Source organism: Lepidochelys kempii, chromosome 3, assembly GCF_965140265.1.
Source record: "Lepidochelys kempii isolate rLepKem1 chromosome 3, rLepKem1.hap2, whole genome shotgun sequence".
Classification (NCBI taxonomy): domain Eukaryota; kingdom Metazoa; phylum Chordata; order Testudines; family Cheloniidae; genus Lepidochelys; species Lepidochelys kempii.
The window spans coordinates 208,684,633-208,706,642 of NC_133258.1; the positions used below are offsets into that span (position 1 = coordinate 208,684,633).

A 22,010-nucleotide genomic window follows, 5' to 3' on the forward strand; every position below is an offset into this window, starting at 1 on the left:
AATATAGGCTTGTTAGAGTTGTGAGCCAGCTTGGGGTGTGAGCTGTCTTAACACTTCACAAACCGGAGTAGAGAAATATGCACAATCTTTTCTGAGAACACATCTTTGAAATGTGCTTCCCACATGTGGTTAGGTCCAGACCTTGCCAATGTGTGCTTCTGTACTATGATCATTTGCATATACGCTCAGATTTCCTCCATGTTATTTAACATGTGTGCTGCATTTGGAGAGTCCTTTCAGCTGGCTGTAGACAATCCAAGAGGTTAAGAAGTTATTGTCTCTAATTCCATTGATAGAATTTTCCTGATCTACTTGAGTAAAATATACTGGTCTGAATTTTACTATCACTTTACTAGAAATGTAATATCCCAAAATGGTTAGTTTGGTTAGAATTGTAGAAGGTTAATTTCATGCTGTTTCCTTTTTACAAAGGACGTCCCCCAGGTCCTGAAATGGAGTACTGCACTGACAGAGAATCCTATTCTCTAGCTGCTGGTTTAGCATTGGGCATGGTCTGCTTGGGGGTAAGTCTAGTCTTCCTTCTGTTGTAAAACTGTAGGTAGTAGAAATAAAATGGTAAAACTGATTTAATTGCCAAGTTATGAAGCAAGGATAAAAGAAATAGAATAATGTCATCAATGTAATTGATGAGAGACTGACACCATTCAAATTCACTGCTTAATAGTTGAGCCAATACCTCACAAATATTTGATCAAATAAAAAATAAAAATTAAATGAGGCTTGGCTGTACTCCTGCCCCCTCAGTGTTCACTTTATGCAGATATTTTAGGAAACGGGTTTATCGTCAGGAATGTTGATGGAAACAATTAATTGAAAATAAATATTAGAGAATAATCCTCAACAGCAAACACTGAATTTGTAAACGTTTTTCAATTTAAATCCTAATTCTGTTACACTGCTCTAAGCAAGACCCACAAGACTTTGTGTTCAATAATAACTAACCACACAGTTCACATTTCAGATTCTCTCAAACTACTAAAAAAGAACAGGAGTACTTGTGGCACCTTAGAGACTAACCAATTTATTTGAGCATAAGCTTTTGTGAGCTACATGGTTAGTGAGCTTTTGGTTAGTCTCTAAGGTGCCACAAGTACTCCATTTCTTTTTGCGAATACAGACTAGCATGGCTGCTACTCTGAAACCTCTCAAACTACTGTGTCTGTAGCTAAGAATTGTTAGTAGAAATTCGAGACAATTTGCAAACAGACTACATTTGTCTGTATGCAGTGGTGTTATAGATTGTCAGGGCCCACAATTAGATGAATAGTTAACATTGTGTGTTTATCTGATTGTTGTTAATATTTGAGGCAAGGATGAATCATTTTTTGCAGGAGGTGGGAAGCTAGACTGCTGTTTGTGATTTTTTTTCACCCTTCTCTTCCAGTTGCTTCAGAATTAATTCTTTTTTTTCATTAGTAGTCATGTATGAAGGGACTGATTCATCTTTTTTGTTTGTCCCTCTTTTGTCAGCATGGCAGTAACTTGATAGGCATGTCTGACCTCAATGTCCCTGAGCAGCTTTATCAGTACATGGTTGGAGGTCATAAGCGTTTCCAAGCAGGAATGCACCGAGAGAAACACAAGTCTCCAAGTTATCAGATAAAGGTAGTCATTATTAGAGAACTGCTGCTAATTTAAGGAGAAATTGCTGTAGCCTGGGGGATCTCTTATACATTACCATGGGTTTGCATTCAAATACACAAAGTGAATTCTGAGTTTTTATAACTAGTAAAACAGAACTTTGTAGTGAACAGGACTGAAAGTACATGTTATATCTTGACAGGAAGGAGATACCATAAATGTGGATGTTACTTGTCCAGGGGCAACTCTGGCATTAGCTATGATCTACCTAAAGACTAATAACAGGTATTGACTTTAGCATGGCTTTAATATTTGTTATAACTTGTAATCAGCTTTTAAACTTCTGCATAATTTTAATTTTACCTTGGGTCTTCTACATTTATTTCAAATAAACCTACCATCTGTAATCATCGCATCCAAGCCCTTATTTTCTTCAGGGCTAATTATTTTAAAAGAATAATCCATTTCCCCATCTTCTCTAATACCAATTTTTTTTATAACACTTTGCACTTCTGTGGCCTCTTCACTCAGCAATCTCAGAGCGTATAAACACTAACACGTATCTCTCAGCACCCTTTTGCAAGTAGCATCCCCATTTGATGTTAATATCATGCTGGCCGTGTTGCCTTCGACTGGTTAGGGGAGTTGAAAGTAGATCTCTTGTGCTTTAACCACTAGACATGCTTCTCCTGTCAACTAATAATAGCAATAATAAAGTAGCTAATTATTGACTCAATATATGGTTCAATAAGTTTGGTACATTGCTGAAGTATATTACGTAACACAAACGTAACTTACCTTATTGTGCTTAAATAGGTCTATTGCTGACTGGCTTCGAGCTCCGGACACAATGTATTTGCTGGACTTTGTAAAACCAGAATTTCTTTTGCTGAGGGTAGGATTATATTTTGTTTCATTTTACCATTTATTAGAATGGTATTGAAATGCACTTTGAAAATCTATATATGACCCTGTACTTAGAAACCTCTCATTCTCGAATATCTATGTTCATAACAATCTGTTATGGATATGCCAGTCTTACACCCCAAAGCAAATCTATCTGCTTCCAGACAATAATTTTGTTTGCAACTTCCACGTCATGTGACTTTTGTTTTTAGCAAGAGCAATTATTCAAGTGTTATATTTTCTATATAGCTTTAAATAAAATGGAAAGTTTTAAGCAAACTTCTATACTTTTCCCAGATTAATTCAGCTGATTTTGAAAACCAATATATGATTTGTAAGATATTGGCATCTACTGCATATTTGCAATGCAATTTCAGCTAAATTTACCTGCGAAAGGTATGCTAGCTGATATATTGAAATAGTATATCCCACTGTCCCTGTGTATCCAAATGGAATTTGAATTTTCTCAGACTGCTCAAGAAAAGAGCTTATCTGCCGATTAAAAGAAGAGGAGGTAAGAGGCCTCTATGCAATACTGTGATTTTTCTGTCCTGTCACCCCTAATATATTTAGTGTGTTAAAAAGACCATTGCCGATGCTATTTACTAATATTGTGCTTTTTATTTTTTTCTCCACCCCATTTTGACTTTTTTAGACGCTTGCTCGATGCTTGATTTTGTGGGATGACATTTTGCCCAATTCGAAGTGGGTTGATAGTAATGTACCACAAGTAAGTCCCTATGCTAAATGTGTTTGCCACTCTAATCATCTCCTCCCTGGAAAACAAAAGTTGGAGTTTGATGTTTATTTCTTTCCCTCTTCACAAAATCTTATATCCAGTAAGCAGTAATGTTTTTTTGAGGTGTGAGAGTTCTTGTTTTGGTAGGGTAGAACCTCAGTTACAAACACCATAGTGTTTACAACTGAACGTTGACTTAATACAGCTTTCAAACTTTACTATGCTGAAGAAAAATGCTGCTTTCCCTTTATTTTTAAGTAGTTTACGTTTAACACTGGACTGTGTTCCTTTTTTTCCGTCTATGCTGCTACGTGATTGTGTACTTCCGGTTCCAAATAAGGTGTGTGGTTAATTGGTCAGTTCGTAACTCTGGTGTTTGTAACTGAGGTTCTGCTGTATACAGCTAAAACTGAAGTGTATGTGTATGTATATAGATACACTTGTATACGCATCGTAATGTGCAGAATATCAGACAAAACTTCATTAAAGTGAAGTTCATGTTGAGAGTGCATATTTGTGACTTGGGGTACTTCAAAAAACCTGAACACTAGAAAGTACGAAAACAAAAGCCAGTCTGCCCCCTTACATGTCCAGCCTCCCTTCTTTGAAAGTGTGGTATTTAAAAATCTGAGAGGTGCAGGGACTGGGGGAGAAGCTAGAAGCAGGGTAGGGCTAACAGCCATGTTCTTGGCAAGATTTATATTGATATTCATACTCAACATGAACATCACTTTAAAGTTTTTTTTTCCTTTTGGAATTTCCATAGTTTTTAAAAATAGTCAGAATGTGGGAGTAGACAGAGCAGGAAGCTCGTGCTGGCCACAGCTGAACCCATCAACAGTTGGTTGGGGAGTATTTGGGGTGGATCCTGACAAGCCTAATAAAGTTTTACAGAGGGACCCCAACAAGCCTTTTAAGGTTTCCAGGAGGCATGGAATGTTTCATGCTCCACTACTCCCTAACATTGCTTTTCCACTGTCTTCCCAGTCTGCTGGCAACCTTCATCCCACCTCTACTGCCCCTGTTCTGCTGTGCTCCCATACCTCTTTCCACAGTGTCTTCCCCCAGTTCCCTTCTACCCTACACACACCCCTCCTGTGGATCTCACCTGAAGCAAACGACTGAGAGGGTTAACAGACCTGGGTTCCTGGGGGCAGCAGAACAGAAAGCCTTTCCTTTCCTTCTCCCACCCCTCAACTAATGAATTAAATAAGCTTAGTTGTCTCTGCCTTCATGATCTGGAACTACCATTTGGCCAAAAAGTGTGAGTGAGACATGTTGAAAGTGTGATCGTCACCAGATACAAACTTTTGACAGACTACTTGTGATATTAACTTAACTTTCCCCCCGTCCCCTCCCCCAATTCTCCTTTTTCCATTGATGAGTCCCCCAAACTCTGCCTGCTGCAAGAAAGGGCTTTGCCTAAATGGCACAAGCAAGCCCCAAGCTGGGGAGCGATTATATAATAATACATTGGTTGAATGGACACAATCAGTGGTGGTTTTGACAGCTTTAACCAGAGGTTAAAATCATTAGCTATTCATCAGTAGCTCAGAATGGGCAGTGCAATTACTGTAAAGGATTTAAAAAAAATAAATCTGACTGGCCAATAAAATGGGGTAAGATTAGATTGTCATTACTATGTATGGGTAAGCCGAGTGCAGTGTGATCCCAATCTTAACAAAGTGTTAGTAATGTGAGCAAGCATTTACCAACCCCCACCCTTCCCCCAACCCCAACAACTTTACCTCAGTGTCTCTTTAAGGTAAAAAAAAAGGCAGATAAAGGGGTGCTCTGTTTAAAATCCGGCCTTGACTAAACAAATTTCCTTACTGTGTGTTTTGAAAAAGGAGTGCCAAACCTTTCTTGAGACCAGGGATCAAACATGGCCCTTACTACAGTAACTTGAAATCATCTTGATCAAACAGATTAAAAGGCTCTGAACATGTCAGGTACTCCACTTCCTGATGGGTTAGATTGTTTACATGATCATAGCATGCTTCTGGCACACTCTAGCGATTTGCAGGATTCACTGTCATTCCAAACTTAACTAGAAGATTAAGGTGTTTCACTACAAAATATTGGCCTTTCTGGGTCAGAGTTGAAGCACTATAATGTAGTCGTAGTAGAGCAAAAGCTTAGTGCATAATCCTGTAAAATGAACTTTGTATCTTGTATCACTTGTGAAACCACAGAAACCTGGGAAGGCTCAGGAATTAACAGATACGTCAATTTATTTATCTGCCATGCTTTCTCTAGATTATAAGAGAGAACCGTATATCCCTTCATGCAACAGAATTGCCTTCATCAGAAGATCTGAATTTGGAGACACTGGCGTAAGTAATGTGGTGATAAAGGGCTGACAGAATTGCTGGGAGACATTGTACAAAAATAGATTTTAGATCTGAGGAATGTCCCTGAACCTGACTGTTGTATACCTCTTCACGCAGATGCCAGTGTCTATTGGTCACTGTTCTGGGCTTTATTCTCACTTTTAGTTAACCAGAAGGTTATAAAATCATTGTGACACTTTGATAGCATTGTTTTTCGTTTCCTAATTTGAGTAAATCAGCTGTTTCCGGTTTATGTTGTTTTTTAGGCAAGCTCACGTCTACATCATTGCTGGTGCCTGCTTGTCATTGGGTTTTCGATTTGCTGGTTCAGAAAACCTAGCTGCATTTAACTGCTTGGTAAGAGGCTGGGTAGTTTTTTGAGATTTTTTTTGAAGATAACAACTGTGTCCTCTATATCTGTATTTAGCATGCGTTTCTCTTTGCTCTTCTTTACAGTTTAAATTTGCAAAAGATTTCATGAAATGTTTGTCAGCACCTACAGCTTCAATAGTAAGTTCTTTTAGATTCTCTCAACGAAAATGAACCCCTGGTATGTAATGCATGTTGATTAAACTCACTGAAGCTTCAAAGCAAACAAAATGTCACGTTTAGTTCCCACATTACTGACTATATCTACCAACCTGTCAGTTCAATAAACCAGGATTATTAATGATGCTAGTGACCCTTTTGTATTTTTCCCTACAACAGTGTTGTCTGATTTTTCTAACATTGGGGAATAGACCGAATAGTCATGAAGAAAATGGTCCCTTCTTTGTGGGCTGGGTAGAAGAATGTAAACTAATGGGGAGTGTCAAGTGTGAAGCTGGTGTGCCTCCATGTACTGATGTGCCGGTGGTCATTGTAGTGTGAGTTTTCGAGTATGTTAGTGAGGCTGTAAGATTAAGGTTCCTAATGAGGCCTCTTAGATGAGAATCTGCAATATTCTATTGCGAGTCGTACGTTGTATCTAGTGAGAAGCACATGTAAGAGTGTAGAAGTGTAATTACTCCTCCTCTTCCCCTTCCCCCCCCACCCATATACTTCAAGACAGGTCACTATAACCTTGAAACTTGTTTGAGTGTCGTGCTGCTGTCTCTTGCAATGGTGATGGCGGGCTCTGGCAACTTGAAGGTCCTCCAGCTCTGTCGTTTCATGCATAAGAAGACAGGTGGAGAGATGAACTATGGGTTCCATCTGGCTCATCACATGGCTCTTGGACTTCTTTTTTTGGGAGGAGGAAGGTAACCCGTTATTTCCAAAGCTGCCTTTTTCCTGCTTTGTATTACGAATTATCTCGTGCTTCTCGAGGATGGTATGTCTCTAGAAGAATGCTGACTGTTTAGAGAAGAGCAGCACAGCTTCTGGTGGATTTTCTCTTATTGCTTTCTACACTTTGGCTACTTAAATCTCTTCTTTTTTGATAATGCGTGCTCACTGGAACTCCAGAAGTGTACGTCCCTCAGGAATTTGACTGCCCTTATAAGTGAAAAGCTGACACAAATAATAGAAATGATTGCTGGTGCAATGGTTTTAATTCCTGGTTAAAGGAAAACTGAAAAGTTTTTGTAGATAGAAACACTAGATTACAAACCCACCGGTGATGCTGCTTTGAGTGACTAATGCAGCAGAAGTTTTGGGTTTAAAAACAACGCTTTAAAGCGCTGGTTTGCACGCGTCCTGCAGAATGCCTGGCTGGGTCTGCCAGGGCTACCGTGCTACTTTCTAGCCCACCACGTGGCCTGTGGAATCTTGCCTTCCATTTTCCTTTGCTGAAAGCTGCCCCTGTCCCTTCTCTGCAGTCTCCCTTTCTGTCCTGGGGGTACCATAAAGTGTAGTATCATGGATGAACAGGAAATGCTGCCTTCAGTGGTCCCTGTCCTGTTCCTTTTCTGGTTCTTCGGGGTCTCAAGTTCATTTTTATCTCTAGTTTTCTTTTTTTAGGGTCCTCTTTTCCCTCATCTTTCTGTCCCCACCCACCAAACTTATTCTCTTACCTGGGATCCCGTTTTCACTCCTTAACTCTCTTCCCTGGTCGAGCACAAAACTTCCCATCCTCTGCCTCTGTGGGTTCTTCAAGCTTGGCTCGCCACCACTGCAGCTGTCAGGGCTCTGGGGCGAGGCTGAGTGGGGTTAAAGCACAGGCTTGTCTGTTGCATGGTCTTCTCACCTGCCCATGCTCAGTGAGCTTCCAGGTGCAGGTTCCTCTCCTTCCCTTTCTCCCACTGGCCAAGGAAGAGTCTCCCTTTATTGCTTGATGCTGCAGCCAGACCGCACGAAAGGCCCAATCCCCCAGTAATGCTACGCGGGCAAGTGTCTGAATGCAACAGTGAACTCCCTTTGAGCTGTGATCTAGACAGTGACACTGCCTCCGGTCTAGGCTTTTTGACTGTGTGAACACAGTCTTCATTTTACTGCAATCAAATGATCACAGTCAATTCTTGTTTTGTATCAACGTATAGTGGATATTTGGTGTTTCACTTGCACATAGGTTAAATCTGTCCCATAAGAAATCTAGTGTGCAGATGGCATGGTCAGACTCCCGCACTGCAACCAGTCTCATCAGGAATTCTGTCACGTTTTGACCTGCTGTAACTTGTGTAAATGCAAATGGTATTGCCATCCATATAAACATCTAGTCCTTTCTGGAATCTTGGTAAACTAATTACGTCAGTAATATTCTATGACAGTGAATGTCTCAGGAAGATTGCTGCATGAATATTTCTTTCCCCATTTTAAATGTGTTCCCTAGTTTTACATGGGACAAGGTGAATAGTAGCACCAAAGTGACTGTGACCTCGTCCAGGTCTTAAAGAAAAAAATCCACTTCTCCATTGGCAAGTTGGAAGCTCTCTTTAGGCTCTCAATTTGAGCAGGAGTTAAATTTTCATTAAAAAAAATATTTATCCCTAACGGTTGCACAGATAACTTCCCTAATATGAACAAAAAGAAAAGGAGGACTTGTGGCACCTTAGAGACTAACCAATTTATTTGAGCATAAGCTTTCGTGAGCTACAAAGTGAGCTGTAGCTCACGAAAGCTTATGCTCTAATAAATTGGTTAGTCTCTAAGGTGCCACAAGTCCTCCTTTTCCTTTTGCGAATACAGACTAACCCGGCTGTTACTCTGAAACCTAATATGAACAGATGCAGTGGTGTCTTTTAGCGTCTACATTGAGCAAAATCCGTCTGCCTTTCTTGAGTGGAGTTAAAATCTGAGAGTATCTATCATTTTATATCCATATAAAGCATTTGGCTTACTGTGCTAATGTTTATATTTATAGAAGTTCATTACATACGTGCACTGTGCTACCGCAGTTCCCGTTTTCTGGCTCATGAGAACACACTGGGAATGGATGCGAGAGTTCGGTGAGTCACCAGTGCTGAAAGATAACAGGTGATGTTTCTTTGCAGATACTCCCTGAGTACGTCAGATTCTTCGATTGCTGCTCTTCTTTGTGCTCTGTATCCTCACTTCCCCGTTCACAGTTCTGACAACAGGTAAGGGCTAGCGATTGTGTGTGTCTTCCTAACATACAATAGGTGGTACTTCCACAAAAAATGATCCAGGACTCAGGCTCTGAAAGCCTTTTGGCTACAGTGAGATTAGAGCTGAAGCAACTAGTGCCAGCTTTCAAATAGTTGTGAGAAATGGAGCAATAAGTAAAGAACAGGATGACAGTGATGATCAGATCAATGAAGAGATGCTGGTATGACTCTGTATTTCTTTAACAAACTGCATCCTGGTCAATACAATTTGGCTATAACAGTTTGCTCTATAATGAAAGCTCACCTATAAAATCTCTCTATGGAATTTAAAAAAATGTATTTAAAAGCGAATAAATATTGTCTTATTAAGGAAACCCTCTGTCTTTATAAAATCAGTAAATGAATATATGTACATATTGCAACAAGTTTTACTGTAGTCTAATAGAGCTTCTGTATGTCTCTTACCCTTCGTGTAGCTTGCCAGCACACACAGGTGTTTGGAGACCTCTCTTTAGCAACACTATTGTGCTAAATTCTTTATTTCCCATAAACAGATATCACCTTCAGGCCCTACGGCACCTGTATGTGCTGGCAGCAGAACCAAGGCTCCTGGTGCCTGTTGATGTGGATACAAACACTCCTTGTTACACGCTACTAGAGGTTACCTATAAGGTAATGTATCCGAAGTGGGGAGGCATGGGGCTGTGAAGCTTGAAGTTCATTCAAAACTTCATGTACAGGGTGTATACATATCTCAGCGTTGTGGCCTGCAATCCTGGTTTTGTTTTCAGTGGTCTAGTGGAGTCAAACCAGATTGTCTAGGCAAATAATGAAGGAACTCCTCCCAACCCATATCTTTTTTTCTAGTGCTTTGAGTAGCACCTTGAGGGTAGAACCAAAGACAAGTGAAATGCACAGGGAAGTCCAACAGAACTCGGTGCAGATACTGATCTGGGGTACCAGTTATCTGTATAAATATCGTGGAGATTTTCAAAGGCACAGAGTCAGTGGAAGTTGGTTGCTCCAACTGACTTTTAAAAATCTCAATGCTTTGAAAACAGGATACTCAACATTCCTCCCAGCTACACCCATTAGGCGCTTCTTGAGATGAGTGCCCGTCCTCCACAATGGACTGTTGTAGAAAGATACATTCAGGATCAAACAACTTCCTACAGCTGAAGTGTGACGTGGCATGGTTAGGACCCTACCAAATTCACAGCCGTGATAAACGTGTCACAGACCGTGAAAGTGGTCTTTCCTTGTGAAATTTGGTCCTTTGTGTACCTTTGCCCTACACTCTACCGATTTCCTGGGGGAGACCCATGTTCCCCAAACAGGGGAGACGCTGGAGTCGCAGGGTTATGTTAGGAGGGTGCAGTGGTGCCACCCTTACTTACGTGCTGCTGCTGACGGCGCTGCTGCCTTCAGAGCTGGGCGGCCGGAGCGTGGCCAGCAACTCCCACGCTCTGGCCACCCAGCTCTGAAGGCCGCAGCGCAAAAGTAAGGGTGGCAATACCACACCCTGCCATCCTGACTTCTGTGATACTGCTGGCGGCAACGCTGCCTTCAGAGCTGGGCTCTCAGCCAGCAGCCACCGCTCTCCGGCAGCCCCGCTCTGAAGGCAGGGCTGCCGCCAGCAGGGGCACAGAAGTCAGGATGGCAGTACTGCAACCCTGCTACAATAGCCTTGTGACCCTCCCACAGCCCTCTTTTCGGTCAGGACCCTACAGTGACAACACCCTGAAATTTCAGATTGAAACGTCTGAAATCCTGAAACTTACTATTTTTAAAATCCTTTGACCATGAAATTGACCAAAATGGGCCGTGAATTTGGTAGGGCCCTAGGCATGGGATAACCTGTGGGTATAAGGACAGGCCTTACCAGCCTTTAGGAGAAGAGAACTACAGAGACCGTAGTGATCTGACCAGACGTGCGAAAGCACCTCCTGTTGTTGCTTTGGAAGATTGCCCTTATGGGCCGTGTAGCTCATTTTTGAAAGGTGGGTGTTTAGGTTGAAAAATGTCCCCTTCTCATGACGACGGTGCTACACATGTTGACTCAGCCATGCTGCCATCCTCTGTTTTCCCATAGACATTTTGTGACAGACCTGAAGCAGCGCTCGGTGGAGCTTGAAAGCTTGTCTTTCACCAACAGAATGTTACACCAATAAAATGTTACCTCCCTTACCTTGTGTCTCTCACTTTGTGACATAAATGATAATATTAAGCCACCCATTTCACCGGGAAAATGGATATAGAAAATACAAGGTTCTTGCAGTGCAGCCAGGCTGAATAGAGGTGTAACTGGGAGACTAGCATGCTTTCTGTTACTGTGCACTGAAGCTGTTTTTATTAACGCGTGACTGTTGATGGTGTTTAAAGGGCACGCAATGGTATGAAGAAACCACAGAGGAATTGATGGCACCAACTCTCCTCCCAGAGCTTCACTTACTTAAGCAGGTAAATCAGGGCTCCAACTGAGTAATGTACATTTTGGCCCAGATTCTGTGATGCAGTGAGGATTCACTCAGTGAGCAGAAAGGAGGGTGGCTATTGGGGACCTAGTTACGGCTCTGATTCGTTGCCCTGGCCCCAGTGCATGTTAGAGCAGCCTGGGATTAGCTCTAGCCAATGTCCGCTGACAATGGCCCCCAGAGACCATTTCCTACTGGTGGGATAGCCATAGTGCATAGTTATGCCCCTACATGTTCCTTCCTACCCCTGATCCTGCCTGTGGTCCCTGTTACCTCTACACCCACTGGGGATTCCCCCGGGCATCCTCTGCAGGGGACACGGCCAGTTTCTGTCCTCTTGGAGTCTCCAGTGACACACAGCAGATGGTGCTGGGAGGGAGTATCTGCCCGTCTAACGGGGTAGAAATAGATTTATATTGCTCTTTTGTTTTTGCAGTCCCTGTTACCTCCATATCAGTGATATGCTCCTCACTAGTAATTAAAACATTTACATTGGCAGATCAGAGTGAAAGGCCCGCGATACTGGGAACTACTAATAGATTTAAGCAAGGGGACACACCAGCTGAAGTAAGTATTCCTGATGCTATATATCTAGATTGACTGACTAAATTTGGTAATGTCCCTTAACATTTAAGTAAACTTGTGAAATTTTTTATCTCCTATAGTTAGAAGTAACACCTAAAATTTACAATAGCTGAAAGAAATTAAAGAAATTCTTCCGTTTCAGTTTGTCTACTTTTGTGCATTTGACAGCCCTTTGTGCGTAGTCAGTTTCACACTTCCTCTGGATAGTCAGTTTCACTTGTTTTGTGGGTTTTTCATTTAAAAAAAAAAAAAAAAGAACCAAGAGAAAGGTAAATGGGCAGGGGACCTCAGCTAGAAACGACTTTTAATATGTGGAGGTTTTGGGTTTTGTGTGTAATTGATGAGATTTCTCATTGCCTCTGTCCTTGAAAATGGCACACTGCTGATAGAGTGGCTAGCTAACTCTTACTAGTGTGCCAGAGATTATATTTTTCTGAAGTGTGCACAGTACTAATTAATGCAGATTAACATTTAAATACATCCATTGGACAATTGTAAAGGACAGTAATCGTATCTGAATATCAGAGGGGTAGCCGGTTAGTCTATATCCACAAAAACAACGAGGAATCCGGTGGCACATGAAAGACTAACAGATTTATTTGGGCATAAGCTTTTATGGGTAAAAAATCCCACTTCAGATGCATGGAGGGAAAATTACAAATGCAGGCATAAATATACTGACACATGAATGGAAGGGAATTACCTTACAAGTGGAGAATCAGTGTTAACAAGCCCAATTCAGTCCAGGATAGGTTGTAGATCGCTGATGATGTGCTGGAGAGGTGACTTTGGAATACTACAAGACGGGCCCAACAAGGAAAATAACAGGACACCCACTGGCCATCATGTACAGCCCCCAGCTAAAACCTCTCCAGCACATCAACAACGATCTACAACCTATCCTGGAAAACGATCCCCCACTCTCACAGACCTTGGAAGGCAGGCCAGTCCTCGCTTACAGACAGCCCCCCAAACCTGAAGCAAATACTCACCAGCAACTACACACCACATCACAGAAACACTAACCCAGGAACCAATCCCTCTAACAAACCCCGTAGCCTTCTCTGTCCCCATATCTACTCTAGTGACACCATCAGATGACCCAGCCACACCATCAGGGGCTCGTTCACCCGCACATCTACCAATGTGATATATGCCATCGTGTGCCAGCAATGCCCCTCTGCCATGTACATTGGCCAAACTGGACAGTCTCAACGTAAAAGGATAAATGGACACAAATCAGACATCAGGAATGGTACCAGACAAAAGCCAGTAGAAGAACACATCAATCTCCCTGGACATTCAATAACAGATTTAAAAGTAGCCATCCTTCAACAAAAAAAGTCAAAAACAGATTTCAAAGAGAAACTGCAGAGATACAATTCATTTGAAAATTTAACACCATTAATTTTGGCTTGAATAGGGACTGGGAGTGGCTGGCTCCCTACAAAAGCAATTTTCCCTCTCTTGGTATTGACACCTCCTCATCAATTATTGGGAGTGGACCACATCCACCCTGACTGTATTGGCCTTGTAAACACTGGTTCTCCACTTGTAAGGTAACTCCCTTCTCTTCATGTGTCCGTATAATGATGCCTGCATCTGTAAGTTTCCCTCCATGCATCTGAAGAAGTGGGGTTTTTTACTCATGAAAGCTTATGCCCAAATAAATCCATTAGTCTTTAACGTGCCACCGGACTCCTTGCTGTATCTGAATATAGGAATCACAGGTAAAATTATTCCTAGCATTATAGATAGCAGCCTGGAATTGTAAATTCTGTAAATGACGCATGCAAGCTAGAGTGGCATGAAAAGAACACTTGAATGTTTCACTAGTAATTTTGCTATTTCATTTAATGTAAATGACACAGTCAAGATTAGGTTAGATACAGCAACGCACCCTGTAGAGAGAGAGACTATAAAACCACCCACAGTTTGGAGTAGAATGTGATGGCCCATTTGGAAAAGGGCGGATCTCACCGGAAGCATATTCAGCCAGTGCTGTGTAATCTACACTGGCTGCCTTTTGGGTTTAGGGGTGGGGTTGAAGGTGGTGGTTTTGACCTGTAACTCCCCCAGTAGCTTTGGAGCTGTCTGCCTGAGAGTCCCTCTTTCTCATACCATAGTGCCCCAGGTAACATGGGGGCTGCCAACGGGACATGCTCTCTGGGGGCTCCCAGCTTTGGAATTAGCAACCCCCTTGGATCCACAATAGCCCGAAACTGATGGCATTCAGGACATGCTGCAAAGTGGTCCTCCTCCCCCTCCTAGCAACTTTAAAATGGGGGGAATTGTGAGGCTGGTGACTGGGTGGAGCTGCAGGGGACACTGGTTTTAGCTTTATTTGCCTGGCTCCCTGGTTATGGGTTACTGCTGCATGATGGTGTTGATGTGGTGTTTTTGACAGGGTTTTTTACAGTTATGGGTAACGGATCCCAGAGCATAGGGATAAGGCGCCCTTTTATACAAATCTAAATAAGGTAAAGGACTTTTCTGAACAAACTCAATTGCTTTGCAGTAGCGAAGCTCTGAGCTGTTTTCACGTATGTGGTGCTCACCCTAACCTGTAGGGTTGCTCCTGAACAGCGGGTTGTTGGCGTTGCCATCTCTTGCTGTAAGAGGAAAGAGCCTGTTCTCTAGGGAAAATGGAGCAAAGCACTGATGCATGGCGCTACTCTTTGTCGAGTGAGGTGCCGTGTGAATGGAACCCTCTGGTGCCATTTTCAGGGGGTAGTGCTTGGGGGCTGAACCACCCATTAAGGTATTAATTTCTTCAGAGGGAATTCATAATATTGTATAGATCAGTAATGCTGGAAAAGCGCACTCCTCTTCGCTCTCCCAGTGCTGCTCCCTTCCCCTCCCCCCCGATTGCCTTCCTGTGGTTGGATGTCAGAGAAATCGAGATCTCCCCATGCACGTGCATATACAGGAGCTAAATAACGAGGAAGCAAATCCCTGGATAGGGACATTAGCACATACAAGTTACTAGGTTGCTAGTTATTTCTATATCTGTTTGCCATGTCATGTGTCAGTACCACAGCTGGATGGAAAGAGATTTAAATAAGTTCAAAATGGTAAATGTTGTTGTTTTTTCAGGTCGATCCTTTCTAAGGATGGCATCCTGTATGTAAAACTGCGAGCTGGGCAGCTCTCGTACAAAGAGGACCCAATGGGCTGGCGCAGTTTGTTAGCACAGGCTGTCACTCACAGGAACTCTGAAACTCGGACGTTCAAGGTAGCATCATCTAACTGTTCAGCTAGTGAGCACAAAGCAGTAATGTGACCACTGTGGTTACTGGCAGCTCTGCATACAAGTTCTCACGTGAATGGTGCTGGAACTGAGAGAGAACCGTACTGGGGCAGTGAGTGGTTGAGATCCTGAGCCTTCCGCCTTTCTGGGTTCAAATATGGGCTAGGAGGGTAGTGATGAAAAGCTGTTGCTATCTCACAGCTATTTGGCCTGTGGGAAGTGAATTACTGGGTTCAGTCCAATTCCCTCTGGCCAGGAGCCCATGTCACAAAACTGCTGTCTTCAGAGCCCAGAGAGTGAATTGGCATGTCAGTGGGGAATTTCACCTCTAGAAGTGGCCTTTACAGAGCAGGGGTGGAGCAAGCCACGTTGGGGTACAGCTGAGAAATGTGTACAGCCACTGTCTGTACCTGTTTCACTCAGCATTTCAAGTGGCAGAGTGCTGCCAAACTAGTACTTTTCAGGAGTGCTGAAATCTCTCTTAAAAATGGCATTAGTGCATTGCTTTAGGAAAATTAGCCCAGCAGCTGCCACACAGCACTGGGCCAGGCTGTCTTAAGAGCACCCACACCACCACCCCTGCCTCTTTACTTTCTAAATAAATAAATGGCATAGCTTTTTCCAGTGGTCAGATGCAAAGGTTATGAGACTTTGATTTTGCCCATTAAATCAATCATGTAGATTACAATGACCTGCAGCTGAGCTCTGGAGAATCACAGTAGGGAAGGAGGGGAGGGTATAAATTGTTTGACCTATGCAATGAAAGCAAAAGATTCCTAATCTAAAGTGTGCATTTTTACCTCTTTTTAGCCAGAAACTATTTCTGCTTTCACTTCTGATCCCGCACTACTTTCATTTGCTGACTATTTCTGCAAACCAGCTGTGAACATGGGTCAGGTACACATTGCCTATATGTGGGATATTGCTCAGAAGAATGGTTTCTTTTCTTGTTTTCATAAATAAAATTCAGAAAATGAATGTTAAGTTGCAGACAGCAGAGCTAATTCAGTAATGCAAGAAAAATTGTTCTGAAAAGCCTTGCTCCTTGGAGGAGTTTGCTATATAGAACAAAATGGCATTACATAAAAAAGAATACACAAAAATAGAAACACAAAATAGAACTATGGTACCTGCACTTAAAAAGCTTTTCACTATAACCTTCTGCCACTGTTTAACCTCACAATTATATTCCCTGAATTCCCTATGGTTTGTACAAGGTATATCTACTGAATACTGAGATAAAGTAGGTTACTGATATTATTTAGGGCAGCCACTAAAGTTGTCTTGTGAATGAAGACTATGTCTTCTCTTCGTGCAGAATGAAATTGGAGACTAGCCTTCCAAAATACTAAGGGAGGGAGAAAAATCTAACTACATTTTGCATTCTTTTAATGAATAAATACACAGGGACACAACTCTTTCCATAAGATGAATTACAGCAGATAATGTGGGGGATTAACCGTAACAGAAGCCAACGTGAGCAATGTAAGAGAACTTGTAATAAATTATACGAACAGTGTGCACTCTGTGAAAGGCATGTCTTTTATCAGAAACAGGAAATATTGGACCTCTTCTCATCTATTCTTTATGAGTGTGTTACTCGAGAGAATCCGGAGATGCTGCCTGCATACATAGCAATAGATCAGGTAGAGTGAACAGTGTTCATTTTTTAAATCCTTAACAGCACTGACTCTGCAGAAGGGTATCATGTCAGTCTCACTCCTTTCATACGTATCATGGGTACCAGAAATGGGAAATTGCTCTGTCATCACAGGTTTACTGACAGCTTTCTAAGATTTCAAGAGAGCAATTGAAAAATAACCTAATGAGGTGATAAAGATCAGGAGAGGGTAGTCTGGTTTTTTTAGATTACACACTGAGGGAGGGAAGTTCAGTTATTTTGCAGTTATGAGGGGGGGATGTTTCTTTTCTAGTACAGATCAAGTTCACAGAATATCTTTGTGTTTTCTCTCCTGTTAGGCCGTGAGGATATTAGAGAGAAAAGAAATGTCTGAGACCTTTGAACTGTGGCAGATAAAGCTGGTATTAGAATTTTTCAGCTCCAGAAGCCACCAGGAGAGGGTGAGGAGAAATCCAAACCGAGGGCTCTTCATGAACTCTGAATTTCTGCCTGTGATGAAGTGCACTATTGATAATACTTTGGACCAGTGGCTACAAGGTAAAGAGAGCAGCATGAGTATAGTGCCACATTTTGGGTGTGAGTCTGTGACCCTGCACTGAGAGAGATCTGACACCCTGCGGTACAGCTTCTGGGAATCAGGCTTCGTTGGTATCTTGCCCATCAGCTGGGGTTTTTTTTGGTTTTTAGTGCAGGTGGGGGAGGGGAAATAAAGAACAGATGGCTCATGTTTGAATGCTGTTTATCTGCTGATTGGCCAATTTATAAGAGTGAATGGCCTCCTTCAGGTAATCAAGATAAGGAATTGTAGCTGATTTTTGTGATTTTTTTTTTCTTAAGTATTTGCACAAAACCAGGTAGCCTTAAAAGCTGAGCTGGTGCTCTGAGCTGCTGCCACCACTGGAATTTTAGAATAGTCTCCAAAATCTGGTTACCTGTGTCATGGGAGGCCCCATGTAGTGTGTATTGTGTAGAACAGCAATATGTGTCTGCACTTCTCTCTCTAGGTGTGTTGCATTTTGTGTAATTACCTGGTGTCCCAAGTACGCACCTTCTGAGAGCATTGTGTTCCAACTGGCACGCTTTAACGTAGCGTTTGTATGCGATACCCTGAGGGCTCTGTGTGACTGCTTCCTTGTGTGGAAAGTTTGGGTTAATGCAGGAGATGACTCAGACTTCCTTAATGTTCCGAGGGGCAGTGATGTCCTGTGAGCCCAGGCAAAGTGAAGTGGAGAGCGAGGTGGGGATTAGGTTTGAAGAATGGCATGGTGGTAGTCCTTGAATGAAGAGCTGCTACAAGACAAAGCCCTGGCCTTGGTAGTCGGTGCTGGGGGGAGATCCTTCCAACAAACCCATGTGGCAGGGAGCAATGTCCCACTCCAATGCCTCTCTGTGTTCTGTTCTCTCAACAAATGAGAAGATAGTCCCTGAATCTCAGCAGACTCCCTTGTATGTTACAGCTGGCGGGGACGTCTCGCTGCACTCCTACCTAAGCGGGCAGCCTACTGAAGAATCTCAGTTAAGTATGCTGGCCTGCTTCCTCGTTTACCACTCAGTCCCCACCCCAGGGCAGCTCTCAGCAGGCGGCTTAGAAGGTAAGGTTATGGCCGTGCTGGGTTGGATTGGGCGTACTATTACTATAAGTTTGACCTTTCACGTTTACCTCATGTGTTAAGTTGTTGCTACAGTGTAGATATTTTTTTTTTTTACCCCTGTGCAAGTATTTTCTTTTCTTGTGACTTTTCTTGGACCTTTATGTGATGAGCAGGGCCCTTAGCCATAGGGACATGATGGGGGATTAAAGATATCAGCCTTAGCCACTGCTCTTCAGTAGACATCCTGGCTTTTCTCCAGGTTGATATGGATAAGGATATGAGGCCTTGTTCCCTTAGCACTCAACCAGGGACCTTCAGTGCACCAAAGGATTCATGGCACCTTGCACCTGGAGGTAGTGACGTTTCCAAAGGCAGTGGACAAGATCAGACAGACTGCATTCCTCTGCTCCCCTTTATTACTCTAGCTTTGTCCTGAACATCGTTGCTCATCTTTCCTTTGAGCACCTAGGTGGTTCTGGAGAGAGGACCTGCTCTCCTAGTGGCAACCTGTTTGGTCAGGAAGGTAGGGAAATTTCATTCCATGGCCTCTATTGAATTCCCCACCATGATAGGCTGATGCTCAGAGCCGTCCCATCCTCACAAGCCTGGTCTAGGTGATGTTTCCTGCTGACCCAATTATGGGAAGGACAAAGAGAATGCCTTCGCACTGTTGCTTTCCTAGATGCACTGTTCTAAACCCAGCTGCTCAAAAATCAGGCTCCACCTCCCCCCCCAATGAGATTTTAAAAAACAATCAGTGTTGGCTCTTCTGCTTTCTGGGATTTGAGCTTCTCGGGTCACGTTTTTCAGCTTTTCCCCCAACCACAGGGTCCAGAACATGACCACTTTTAAAGGAAAGCAGACACTCCCCTGTAACAACAGCATTCAGGGAGCTGGGGCTGTAAGAAAAACACCACTTACCAGGAAAGAAAGTCTCACAAGAGCTGGAAATCTGTAGGTGTTTGTAGGGTGCCCTTCTTATAGCCTTCCTGTTTTTGGGGCATTCTGTGGTTTTTTTGTTTTGTTTTTTTTTCTTCAGAGTTGTTGCTCACACTCTTGGGGGTTGCCTCCATCTGCTCACTTCTCTAGAAGAAGCTTTTATAACTGGCTTGTTCGGTGAACATCACTGAGGCTACTTTGCACATACATATCACTTCATTTCTTCTTTCTCCACACACAGAGCTGCCAGGTCGGGCCTGGCGTTTGAGCACAAACATTGTGAGAAGCATACAGAATTGCTAGGCTGTCAGGAGTTACCAAGCTTGTGTTCCTTACTCAAATGGTGATGGCAAAATAGAAAATAAAACGCCAACCTCTCCACCAGGGGAGGTAGCCGGGCTGTTGGGTGGGCGGCGTGGAACAAATAAGGATCAGCCAACCCTTCCAGTGTGGGAGGGCATTTTGAAAAGCTGGGGAGAGAGTTGGTTGTGTTTTTGTCTTTTTTTTTTTTTTTAAAAAGACACTCAAAAGAATACAGAGGCAGGAGAGTGAGAGAGTAACGAAACTTGATGTGCAAGGTCAGGCCTAAAGGAGCATTTGGGTGGGGATACCATCAATTGAAAGAAAAACCCATTCCCACATCCCCCTGAATTTTGTACCTACAAATAACACCTCAGCTGAGTAGAATGTTTTAGTTCATTTCCTTTGTGTGTCGTCAGTTTCTGTTTCCCTGCTTAGGTGATTGGATACCCAGTTTTCTGTTTGATTTCTGTGTTGCTGTTCGAGTCTTAAGTGTCCTTCACCAACACACACAGGGATTCCTTTCTGAGTCCTTTCCTAATTGTTAATGCAAACTTAAACTAAAAATTGCCAAAGTTTACTGTTCATAGACTATCCATTTTGGGTGTGCGCGTTTGGAATATTGAGTAGATGGATACTCCACCAAAGACATGCATCCTTACTGCACTGAACAGCAGTGATATTACATTTCCAACACTGTTAACTGTTTCAGCATGCAAGCGTTCTCCAGATACAGAATCATTCTCCTGCTTTTGTCTCACTAGGGAGCGTAAGCTTTTCTGAACTGCTTTTGAAATTCAGGCGGCTGAAAATGCCAGTTCGTGCATTGCTGCGACTTGCACCTCTACTGCTCGGAAATCCACAGTCAATGGTGCTGTGACTGCCAAGACGGAGACCCAGAACACAAACCTTACACAGTGACCAAAGCCAATGCCAACAGTGTTGTTTTAAGTTATCTGAAAGACACATGGATGAAGGGAACTTAACGTTGTAACTTCACAGGCCATGTCCCAAGCATCTCTTCCACTTGCCCGTAGATGTTTTGACTGTGACAGAGAGCTTTGTATGTATTGTTGTTTCAGTGAAGGGTACCTGCATACAACGAATTAATCCTTTACTTTTCTAAATAAAGTTTGTTTACAAAAAAGCCTTGTGGCGAGTCATGAAAATAACCGATCTGGAAGCAATTGGTCACCTCATGTGCTCACCACCCAGTATCCTGAGCCTTTGGCACTTTTAAAACCGTCTTTAAGGAGATAGAAATGGGCTTTTTACAGGGAAGGCATTCAGGAGCAGTAGGCCTCAACCTCCGCTTTCCGTCTTGGACAGCTGGATGGAAACTGTAAAGATGAGTCGTACGCCATCACATTCATATACTGCCTGTTGCTTCCCTTTCTTCTGCCATTTTCAAAAATCGAATCTTTTTTCTAAAACACTTTTAAAAAAAAAAAAACAAGATGGGACCATTTCGAGCCCAGCAGAACAAAGACAACTTTGAATTTCTTTTTTTAAATGAGATTATTTTAATTTCATTTTTCAACTGGTGCTGAGCAGAACCTGCTCGCTGGGCTGTGCCGCCTCTCCGACGAGGCTGAATCTGTGTACTTGGCTAGGCTATTTGGACATTCTGCGATTCCTGCCCCCCCACCTCTGACACGCAGAGGTGCTGGCCCTGGCAATGGTTTGCACATGATGGAATTTCTGTGCAGTGAATGAGGAAAAGCTGCAGACAGAAAGATGTCGGTGCTGCGGAAAGAGCAATGGCCCAGAACCTATGAGACCAGAACCTAGTCAGTGGATTTGCTGCAGGCTGGTTATGCAAGATTGGGTAAGTCCCCTAAACTAGAGCATTTGAGGCCAACAGTATTGGCAGCCTCACATCTCCGTACTTCAGTTCTCCCAGAATGGGGCTTGCTACATGGAGCCTGGAATGTTGGAGGGGTGGGGTAGGGTGAGCAGACAGCAAATGTGAAAAATCGGGAGAGGGGGTGGGGGTAATAGGAGCCCATATAAGAAAAAGACCCCAAAATCAGGACATCTGGTCACCTTAGGTGGGGGAGCACACACTGGAGTGCTGTTGGCTGTTGACCAACAACTGAGCAGAGGGGTTATGGCTGGAGGAGGGGTAACAGGACAGCCCTGGATCTTGGAGGAGATGGCAGC

The 22,010-nt window shown here is 42.9% G+C and overlaps 1 protein-coding gene across 5 annotated transcripts in view; it reads left to right on the top strand.

Moving 5' to 3' along the window:
* The window catches only part of ANAPC1 (anaphase promoting complex subunit 1), a 65,711-nt gene extending 44,687 nt beyond the window's left edge, over positions 1 to 21,024 (top strand). For 4 of the 5 annotated variants that reach the window (XM_073339909.1, XM_073339912.1, XM_073339910.1 and 1 more), the window contains 19 exons: positions 433 to 524; positions 1,492 to 1,626; positions 1,805 to 1,887; positions 2,419 to 2,497; positions 3,164 to 3,238; positions 5,507 to 5,583; positions 5,847 to 5,937; positions 6,037 to 6,090; positions 6,628 to 6,821; positions 8,991 to 9,077; positions 9,620 to 9,737; positions 11,448 to 11,525; positions 12,039 to 12,106; positions 15,221 to 15,359; positions 16,185 to 16,271; positions 16,925 to 17,020; positions 17,355 to 17,553; positions 18,474 to 18,608; positions 20,612 to 21,024. In XM_073339909.1, the coding sequence (XP_073196010.1) occupies positions 433 to 524; positions 1,492 to 1,626; positions 1,805 to 1,887; positions 2,419 to 2,497; positions 3,164 to 3,238; positions 5,507 to 5,583; positions 5,847 to 5,937; positions 6,037 to 6,090; positions 6,628 to 6,821; positions 8,991 to 9,077; positions 9,620 to 9,737; positions 11,448 to 11,525; positions 12,039 to 12,106; positions 15,221 to 15,359; positions 16,185 to 16,271; positions 16,925 to 17,020; positions 17,355 to 17,553; positions 18,474 to 18,608; positions 20,612 to 20,727 (2,003 nt within the window). In that variant the 3' untranslated portion in view covers positions 20,728 to 21,024. The remainder of the gene's footprint in view (positions 1 to 432; positions 525 to 1,491; positions 1,627 to 1,804; positions 1,888 to 2,418; positions 2,498 to 3,163; positions 3,239 to 5,506; positions 5,584 to 5,846; positions 5,938 to 6,036; positions 6,091 to 6,627; positions 6,822 to 8,990; positions 9,078 to 9,619; positions 9,738 to 11,447; positions 11,526 to 12,038; positions 12,107 to 15,220; positions 15,360 to 16,184; positions 16,272 to 16,924; positions 17,021 to 17,354; positions 17,554 to 18,473; positions 18,609 to 20,611) is intronic. The other variant, XM_073339913.1, reaches the window with a different exon arrangement.
* Positions 21,025 to 22,010: the final 986 nt, after the last annotated feature.